The sequence below is a fragment of the Homarus americanus genome, unplaced genomic scaffold (genome assembly GCF_018991925.1).
Source record: "Homarus americanus isolate GMGI-L3 unplaced genomic scaffold, GMGI_Hamer_2.0 scaffold31037, whole genome shotgun sequence".
NCBI classification, from domain to species: Eukaryota; Metazoa; Arthropoda; class Malacostraca; order Decapoda; family Nephropidae; genus Homarus; species Homarus americanus.
In genome coordinates, this window is record NW_024722227.1 from 1,058,109 (window position 1) to 1,069,502 (window position 11,394).

The 11,394-nt window shown below is 48.3% G+C and overlaps 1 protein-coding gene across 1 annotated transcript in view; it reads left to right on the plus strand.

Annotated features, from left to right (window-relative positions):
- The first annotated feature begins 5,511 nt into the window (after positions 1–5,511).
- Positions 5,512–11,394, plus strand: part of LOC121862255 (ADP-ribosylation factor-like protein 4C) — a 15,173-nt gene continuing 9,290 nt past the window's right edge. Inside the window, exon 1 of the mRNA XM_042360355.1 lies at positions 5,512–6,395. Coding sequence (XP_042216289.1) covers positions 6,176–6,395 — 220 coding nt within the window. The 5' untranslated portion in view covers positions 5,512–6,175. The remainder of the gene's footprint in view (positions 6,396–11,394) is intronic.

Consider the following 11,394-nt stretch of genomic DNA (forward strand, 5'->3'; position numbering starts at 1 on the left):
ACATACTGTCTCTCACATACTGTCTCACATACTGTCTCTCACATACTGTCTCTCATGTCTCTCACATAATGTCTCTCACATACTGTCTCTCACATCACTGCCTCTCATACACTGTCTCTCACATCACTGTCTCTCACACACTGTCTCTCATCACTGTCTCTCAATACTGACTCTCACATACTGTCTCTCACATACTGTCTCTCACATACTGTCTCTCACATACTGTCTCTCCACATCACTGTCTCTCATACTGTCTCTCACATACTGTCTCTCACATACTGTCTCTCACATACTGTCTCTCCACATCACTGTCTCTCACACACTGTCTCTCACATCACTGTCTCTCCACATACTGTCTCTCACATACTGTCTCTCACATCACTGTCTCTCACATACTGTCTCTCACATACTGTTTCTCATACTGTCTCTCACATCACTGTCTCTCACATACTGTCTCTCACATACTGTCTCTAACATACTGTCTCTCACATCACTGTCTCTCACATACTGTCTCTCACATACTGTCTCTCACATACTGTCTCTCACATACTGTCTCTCACATCACTGTCTCTCACATACTGTCTCTCTCACATCACTGTCTCACACATCACTGTCTCTCCACATCACTGTCTCTCACATACTGTCTCTCATCACTGACTCTCACATACTGTCTATCACATCACTGTCTCTCACATACTGTCTCTCACATACTGTCTCTCACATACTGTCTCTCACATCACTCTCACCTATTGTCTCTCACACACTGTCTCACACATCACTGTCTCTCACATCACTGTCTCTCACATACTGTCTTTCATCACTGTCTCTCACATACTGTCTCTCATCACTGTCTCTCACATCACTGTCTCTCACATACTGTCTCTCACATACTGTCTCTCACATCACTGTCTCTCACATACTGTCTCTCACATACTGTTCTCACATACTGTCTCTCACATCACTGTCTCTCACATACTGTCTCTCACATACTGTCTCTAACATACTGTCTCTCACATCACTGTCTCACATACTGTCTCTCACATACTGTCTCTCACATACTGTCTCATACTGTCTCTCACATCACTGTCTCTCACATACTGTTCTCTCACATCACTGTCTCACACATCACTGTCTCATCACTGTCTCTCACATACTGTCTCTCACATCACTGACTCTCACATACTGTCTATCACATCACTGTCTCTCACATACTGTCTCTCACATACTGTCTCTCACATACTGTCTCTCACATCACTCTCTCACCTATTGTCTCTCACACACTGTCTCACACATCACTGTCTCTCACATCACTGTCTCTCACATACTGTCTTTCACATCACTGTCTCTCACATACTGTCTCTCACATCACTGTCTCTCACATACTGTCTCTCACATACTGTCTCACACATCACTGTCTCTCACATCACTGTCTCTCACATACTGTCTTTCACATCACTGTCTCTCACATACTGTCTCTCACATCACTGTCTCTCACATACTGTCTCTCACATACTGTCTCTCACATCACTGTCTCTCACATCACTGTCTCTCACATACTGTCTCTCACATCACTGTCTCACTGGATGATGCAGCTCGTTAACTCAGGGTGTGGTTGTTGTGTTGGCGACAGCTACACCTTAAACAAATTCACGCCTAGGTGGCCCTTGGGCCGGCCATCCTCGTTACACAAGGGGCAACCATTATTATATATTATATTTACTTGTATGTATCCATGTATGTTTACCTAATAAAATCTAATAGAAGCTGCAAATCCAGAAAACTGTGAGGTGTAACTTTTCGGAGTGAGAGTTGTCAACTCTTGGAACAGTCTGCCAGAAAGTGTTGTGACGGCACCGAGTGTGAGCTGTTTAAAGACCAGACTTGACCAACACTGGAGCAGGTTCAGATTCATTCAGGAGTCAGTGCATGCCCAGTACTTGCCAACAGTGACGTGACCGATCACCCAAGAGGCTAATGAGCCTATCTGTGGTGAAGAGGATAAAAGTAAAGTAAATAGGTAAAATCGCAAGGAACTGCGATCAGGATGAATATTCAAGTCACTCCAAAAAAACTCATTTTCTACAACTCTAAAAGAAACTGTGAACATTTTATAGTAAACTTAAGTAACAGTTTTACATTTGTTTAAGATGAGCTGTTTACTGTATCTTTGTTTCCTAACTTAACTTATTTGTGTTGTTTTATTGTTTACTTGCTGTTACCACATCTTAAAGTGATCTTGACGCAGTAAGAACAGTGGCCTGGTAAGCGAAGGTGGCAGAGGTCCTTGACTCTAACTTGCGACTGGATTCGATGGGGAAATTAAGTAGATTGATATTAAAAAATTGTCATACATTTTTAGACCGTTAGAGATATACAATATACTTAGTTAAGATATTGTGATGTATACAATATACTCATAGACAGTTCAGGTATACGATAAGCAGACATTACAAGTATTCAATATACATAGAATGTAGGTGTACTGTTCTACCTGTACTGTATGTATATTATGTATATACCTCTACTGTCTATGTAAATTATTAACTTGAAAATTAACCATTCAAATATTAATCAATATACTACATAAATGACGTAGAGAATAATAAAATTAGTATGAATGTGGTATACATTTAACAACTTAAATGTTTATGATGTAAGTGGTCTGTGTCTGTCAGTTAGGGTTGACAGGTGGGTGTCTGTCAGTTAGAGGTGACAGGTGGGTGTCTGTCAGTTAGGGTTGACAGGTGGGTGTCTGTCAGTTAGAGGTGACAGGTGGGTGTCTGTCAGTTAGAGTGACAGGTAGATGTCTGTCAGTTAGGGTTGACAGGTGGGTGTCTGTTAGTTAGGGTTGACAGGTGGGTGTCTGTCAGTTAGGGTTGACAGGTGGTTGTCTGTCAGTTAGAGGTGACAGGTAGGTGTCTGTCAGTTAGGGTTGACAGGTGGGTGTCTGTCAGTTAGGTGACAGGTGGGTGTCTGTCAGTTAGGGTTGACAGGTGGGTGTCTGTCAGTTAGAGGTGACAGGTGGGTGTCTGTCAGTTAGAGGTGACAGGTGTATGTCTGTCAGTTAGGGTTGACAGGTGGGTGTCTGTTAGTTGGGTTGACAGGTGGGTGTCTGTCAGTTAGGGTTGACAGGTGGTTGTCTGTCAGTTAGAGGTGACAGGTAGGTGTCTGTCAGTTGGGTTGACAGGTGGGTGTCTGTTAGTTAGGGTTGACGGGTGGGTGTCTGTCAGTTTGGGTTTGACAGGTGGGTGTCTGTCAGTTAGGGTTGACAGGTGGGTGTCTGTCAGTTAGAGGTGACAGGTAGGTGTCTGTCAGTTAGGGTTGACAGGTGGGTGTCTGTTAGTTAGGGTTGACAGGTGGGTGTCTGTCAGTTAGGGTTTGACAGGTAGGTGTTCTGTTAGTTAGGGTTGACAGGTGGGTGTTCTGTCAGTTAGGGTTGACAGGTGGGTGTCTGTCAGTTAGGGTTGACAGGTGGGTGTCTGTCAGTTAGAGGTGACAGGTAGGTGTCTGTCAGTTAGAGGTGACAGGTGGGTGTCTGTCAGTTAGGGATGGCAGGTGGCTAGCTGTCTGACGCTCACGGAATAACGGACGCTCAGTTAGTGTTGGTAATGAGTACAGCACTAAGAATAAAACACACGTTACACCACACCAAACACACCATCTACGAGGAGTGAGTCTGTTTTGTCACCCAAGTCCTGTATATCACAACCGATGTGGTCCGTGTAATATATAGGGTGTCCCACAAAAATGAGCCTGCAATCCTCCCTGCCTTCTCCCTCAGACACTGTGAATTGGAGGCAGGGGAGGAGAAGGGCAGGCAGGCACTGAGGGAGGCAGGGAGCAGGCAGGCAGGGGGGAGGCAGGGAGCAGGCAGGAGGGAGGAGGGAGCCGGCAGGGAGGGAGGGAGGCAAGGAAATTTTTCTGGGACACCCAGTATATGTAAAATAAACTTAACGTAACGTAACCCAACCCATGTTATTATTGTTATTATTATCCACTCTGTATCTGTGTTCTTCCGGCTAAATACAGGTAAACTGTTTCAATAGCAGAGAGCTAACGTTTCATATTGTCCAAACGTTAATCTATATAACAATTAACAAAATGGTTTAGTGATGAGGAGAGACGCCGCCACAGCCGTCCAGTACTGACACCGGGAGCCAGAGGTGCTGTGGTGGCCGCTGGGGGAGGTCCTGTTAGTGTTTTGGACGTGACAGCTGGGACGTAGCCAACCAGTCAGACAGCCTGCCAACCTGAGCCAGCCAGCCACTCCCGCCTCCGTTAAGGACACACTCACACACATTCATAAACATACATACCCCCACACACACATACGCACACACATTCATAAACACACACACACACACACACACACACACACACACACACACACACACACATTCCAAAACCAAATTTGAAAATTTATTTGATAAATTTTTGGTACTTAACGAAATATTTGCTATGCATCAACAGAAGAATCTCTCCTCCGCCCCAGCTTATTTTCATTCAACTTAAGATTAAGTAAACATCCAAAAGCTATTTGGGGGAATGAGGTTAGGTTAGGTTAGCGTTAGGTTAGGTTAAATTAGGTTAGGTGAGATTAGGATGGATTAATATTATGTTAGATTAATCTTTAGGTGAAATAAACTTGGGTGGAAATTCTTCAGTTGAACCCTTGTTATTATTGTTGATTTCTACTTATATCACCTACCTGTGTGTGGGTCGACCAGTGGCTGGACAATTTCTACTCTGCCTCATTTACCTATTGCGAAAATTTAATATGTAAAAAATTTGTTACTTGATCCAATATTTAATAATACTTTATATTATTTGTATCGTATGTGTGTGTGTGTGTGTGTGTGTGTGTGTGTGTGTGTGGATCACAGAAGCTGGACAAACAGTGCTTTCAGTCTTTCCAATCTCACTTGAAACACAACTTTTTATAATTGATTATATTATGTCATAACTATTAATAACGATGATATTTATAAATTCAGACTTTTTTGTGTGACCGTTTACTAAAAGATCAGTGATGACACCCTCCCTCCCTCTGCCCCTTCCCCTGCGTCTCCTTCGGCAGATCTAAGAGAGGATGGGACGATCTACACGACAGGGTCCATATAACAGGAGTTTGAGGCACGGCGGCGGCGTGAGAGGTGATCATTGAGCAAGTGGGAAAATATAATTGGCCTCAAGCGTGGCCAGGGAGTCTGCAGGTTCATGCTCTGAGCTATTGTTGCCAGCGACCAGCACGGCTCAATCTTATTCTATCATATATTTAAAGGTTATGTTAACTATCTACGTCAGTTTGATTATATGCAGTCGTTTTGGATATATTAACAATAAGTAGTAATCTTAATTCTCGATAAAGGTTGAAGTAAATGTAATTATTGTGTCATTTAATAATGAATAACTCGACTTGGCAACCATCACCCATCTTCTCCAGCAGAACTTCGCCTCAAAGGAATTCAGGTCCACACATTCTACGTCTGACCGTGACGGGTGAGACACGGATCTGGGGACTTGAGACTGTTATTATCTACGGCTCTACAAGAAGTGTTCATATGCTATACCTTGAACACATCTTAAAGCAACAACAAATTAATCTTGTGAAGTGTGATGACCCTTAAAAAAATTAAGAGATGAGTCGGTGAAATTTTGAAAACAATTGTGTGTGTTGGGGTTGAAGGCGGGCGCATGGATGGGTGATGTGAGCGCAGGAAACGAAATGTCATTCTTGTAATATTTTCGCACCATTCTCAGCGTTATATGACCCGGAATTATTTATGTGATACTGTAAAGGTGGGGGATACTGTTGGCCATTATTTCTGTGATAATATTTAAACATTTGGGTAAATGTGAACGAGTAAAAACTGTGATTGAACAGAGTGAACACAACAACTCCAGCCAGCCAGCCACCATAGCCGCAGGGAGAGACGGACGGAATCTACCTACCTACCTGCCCTCTGGAACAAACCACTAAAAATTAGCCGCAAAAACTATCAGGGGGCGAGACTGTGGCTCAGGACTTACACCACCGACTAACATACATACGAGTCTCAAAAATCTCTCGTAAACGGCGAGACATAAACAAAAAAGAAACCACCATGGTAGCTCCTTGACCCACCTCCCTCCCCTCACCTACCAGCACCCCCAAACCTATCGTATTCTAAAAGTTATGGGCGGGAGTGTGGGTAAGGGGGGTTCAGGAAAGGGAGGGTCGCTGCTGGACGCTCTACCCTCCCTGAACGCGCCCTTGCATGTGGTGATGTTAGGGCTGGACTCTGCAGGGAAGACTACCGCCCTCTACCGTCTTAAGTTTGACCAGTACCTCAACACCGTTCCCACTATTGGTTTTAACTGTGAGAAAATTAAAGGAACTTCCGGCAGATGTAAAGGTGAGTGTGTGTGTGTGTGTGTGACCACGTGTGTACAGTCTCAGTTCAACTTTACCAGAAATGTTATTTTTATATTTTGTGGACGTTTTATTCACAATAATGGTATATAACCATTGAAGGATCACATGAAGATTAGCCCCCCCCACCTAGTTTATTTCACCTGAAGATTAACCATCCTAATGTAACATAACCGAACACAACCTATCCTAATCTAACCTTACCTAACATAACCTCACCTAACCAACCTAATCTAACTTAACCTAATCCCCCAGGTAGCATCAGTGTGTTTAATAATTGGGTGAAATAATCTTGGGGTGCCTAATCTTCACGTAAACCCAATTTAATTAGTGTTACGTATGTCACTTAATTAGTTGCCAGATAATATTCGTTAATTAAGTTTAATTATGTGACAAATACAAAGGTTGGTTTATGCTGTGTAATATAGTGTTACTGTACCTTTGGTGTTACATAATCTATGGTATTATGTTACGTAGTATTTAGTGTTATATCTGTGTTACGTTTGTATTTGCTTATAAGTTTATTTGTTTTGTAGTAGATGTTAATTTAATGTTTTTACAAGTCAAGAAAGATTACATTATATTCTTGTTACATTGTTTTTGTCATTTATTTGTTAATCTTTGTTGTCTGTGTTGCGTTGTGTTTGTAAAGTGTTGCGTCATGTGTTGCAGCCGAAGTTACTGGTGTCATTGTTGGAGGATAAAACACCGAGTGATTTACTTGCGTCATAAATGTTACGTTACTTCTTGATTTACGTGTTACAAAGAACTGTGTGTCTGTCTGTTGGTGTTTGTTTGTCTGTTAGTAATGTTGTTATTATGATGATGGAAATACTAAGTTATATATCACAAACTGTTATGACTGTTTTACATAAGGTTAGGTTAGTGTTACGTTACGATAGCGTTAGGGTGGTTAATCTTCAGGTGAAATAAACTGGAGCGAATCGTGTTTATTTACATGTCCGAGAGTTTATCTTGTCCAGGGACTGTTTACACTGTTGGCGGGAGAGAAGGTCCTTTGTGGCGTGTAGGGGCAGGGTCTGACACACACACACACACACCTTACCAGGTAGGGGCAGGGTCTGACACACACACACACACACACACACCCAGGTAGGGGCAGGGTCTGACACACACACACACTTGCGGAGGGGCGGTACCACACACACACACCAGGTAGGGCAGGGTCCCACAAACACACACACACACACACACTACCAGGTAGGGCAGGTCACACACACACCAGGTAGGGAGTCTACACACACACACAATGGCAGGGTCTGACACACACACACACACACCTTACCAGGTAGGCAGGGTCTGACACACACACACACACACACACACCCAGGTAGGGGCAGGGTCTGACACACACACACACACTTACCAGGTAGGGGCAGGGTCTGACACACACACACACACACTTACCAGGTAGGGGCAGGGTCTGACACACACACACACACTTCAGGTAGGGGCAGGGTCTGACACACACACACACACACACTTACCAGGTAGGGCAGGGTCTGCACACACACCAGGTAGGGGCAGGGTCTGACACACACACACACACACACTTCCAGGTATGGGCAGGGTCTGACACACACACACACACACACACCAGGTAGGGGCAGGGTCTGACACACACACCAGGTAGGGGCAGGGTCTGACACACACACACACACACACTACCAGGTAGGGGCAGGGTCTGACACACACACACACACACACCCAGGTAGGGGCAGGGTCTGACACACACACACACACACACCACACCAGGTAAGGGGCGGTCACACACACACACACACTTACCAGGTAGGGGCAGGGTCTGACACACACACACACACACACCCACCAGGTAGGGGCAGGGTCTGACACACACACACACACTTACCAGGTAGGGCAGGGTCTGACACACACACACACACACACTTACCAGGTAGGGGCAGGGTCTGACACACACACACACACACACACCAGGTAGGGCAGGGTCAGACACACACACACACACCAGGTAGGGGCAGGGTCTGACACACACACACACACACTTACCAGGTAGGGGCAGGGTCTGACACACACACACACACACACACACCCAGGTAGGGGCAGGGTCTGACACACACACACACACCAGGTAGGGCAGGGTCTGACACACACACACACACACACACACCAGGTAGGGCAGGGTCTGACACACACACACACACTTACCAGGTAGGGGCAGGGTCCGACACACACACACACACACACACCAGGTAGGGGCAGGGTCTGCACACACACACACACCAGGTAGGGGCAGGGTCTGACACACACACACACACACTTACCAGGTAGGGGCAGGGTCTGACACACACACACACACACACCAGGTAGGGGCAGGTTCTGACACACACACACACACACACACCAGGTAGGGCAGGGTCACACACACACTTACCAGGTAGGGGCAGGGTCTGACACACACACACACACCAGGTAGGGGCAGGGTCTGACACACACACACACTTACCAGGTAGGGGCAGGGTCTGACACACACACACACACACACACACCAGGTGGGGCAGGGTCTGCACACACACACACACACACCAGGTAGGGCAGGTCTGACACACACACACACACACACCAGGAGGGGCAGGGTCTGACACACACACACACACACACCCAGGTAGGGGCAGGGTCTGACACACACACACACACAACACCAGGTAGGGGCAGGGTCCGACACACACACACACACACACACAGGTAGGGGCAGGGTCTGACACACACACACACACACACACACCAGGTAGGGCAGGGTCTGACACACACACACACACACACCAGGTAGGGGCAGGGTCTGACACACACACACACACACACACTTACCAGGTAGGGGCGGGTCTCGACACACACACACACTTACCAGGTAGGGGCAGGGTCTGACACACACACACACTTACCAGGTAGGGGCAGGGTCTGACACACACACACACACTCAGGTAGGGGCAGGGTCCACACACACACACACTTACCAGGTAGGGGCAGGGTCTGACACACACACACACACTTACCAGGTAGGGGCAGGGTCTGACACACACACCAGGTAGGGCAGGGTCTGACACACACTTACCAGGTAGGGGCAGGGTCCGGACACACACACACTTACCAGGTAGGGGCAGGGTCTGACACACACACACACACACACACCAGGTAGGGGCGGGGTCTGACACACACACACACACTTACCAGGTAGGGGCAGGGTCTGACCACACACCAGGTAGGGGCAGGGTCTGACACACACACACACACACACACTTACCAGGTAGGGCAGGGTCTGACACACACACACTTACCAGGTAGGGGCAGGGTCTGACACACCAGGTAGGGGCAGGGTCTGACACACACACACACACACTTACCAGGTAGGGCAGGGTCTGACACACACACACACACACACTTACCAGGTAGGGGCAGGGTCTGCACACACACACACACACTTACCAGGTAGGGGCAGGGTCTGACACACACACACACACACACACCAGGTAGGGGCAGGGTCTCGGCCACACACACACACACCAGGTAGGGGCAGGGTCTGACACACACCAGGTAGGGGCAGGGTCTGACACACACCAGGTAGGGGCAGGGTCTGACACACACCAGGTAGGGGCAGGGTCTGACACACACACACACCAGGTAGGGGCAGGGTCTGACACACACACCAGGCAGGGGCAGGGTCTGACACACACCAGGTAGGGGCAGGGTCTGACACACACCAGGTAGGGGCAGGGTCAGCTGACACACACCAGGTAGGGGCAGGGTCTGACACACACCAGGTAGGGGCAGGGTCTGACACACACCAGGTAGGGGCAGGGTCTGACACACACCAGGTAGGGGCAGGGTCTGACACACACCAGGTAGGGGCAGGGTCTGACACACACACACTACCAGGTAGGGGCAGGGTCTGACACACACACCAGGTAGGGCAGGGTCTGACACACACACACACACACTTACCAGGTAGGGGCAGGGTCTGACACACACCAGGTAGGGGCAGGGTCTGACACACACACACCAGGTAGGGGCAGGGTCTGACACACACCAGGTAGGGGCAGGGTCTGACACACACACACCAGGTAGGGGCAGGGTCTGCACACACACCAGGTAGGGGCAGGTTCTGACACACACACACACACACCAGGTAGGGGCAGGTCTGACACACACACACACACACTACCAGGTAGGGGCAGGGTCTGACACACACACACACACATTACCAGGTAGGGGCAGGGTCTGACACACACACACACACACACACCAGGTAGGGGCAGGGTCTGACACACACACACACACACCAGGTAGGGGCAGGGTCTGCACACACACACACACACACACACCAGGTAGGGCAGGGTCTGACACACACACACACACACACACCAGGTAGGGGCAGGGTCTGACACACACACACACACACCCACCAGGTAGGGGCAGGGTCTGACACACACCAGGTAGGGCAGGGTCTGACACACACACACACACCCAGGTAGGGCAGGGTCTGGCACACACACACACACACACCAGGTAGGGGCAGGGTCTGACACACACACCAGGTAGGGGCAGGGTCTGACACACACACACCAGGTAGGGGCAGGGTCTGACACACACACCAGGTAGGGGCAGGGTCTGACACACACACCAGGTAGGGGCAGGGTCTGACACACACACACACACCAGGTAGGGGCAGGGTCTGACACACACATACCAGGTAGGGCAGGGTCTGACACACACACCAGGTAGGGGCAGGGTCTGACACACACACACACACCAGGTAGGGGCAGGGTCTGACACACACACACCAGTAGGGGCAGGGGTCGACACACACACCAGGTAGGGGCAGGGTCTGACACACACCAAGGTAGGGGCAGGGTCTGACACACACACACCAGGTAGGGGCAGGGTCTGACACACACACACACACACACACCAGGTAGGGGCAGGGT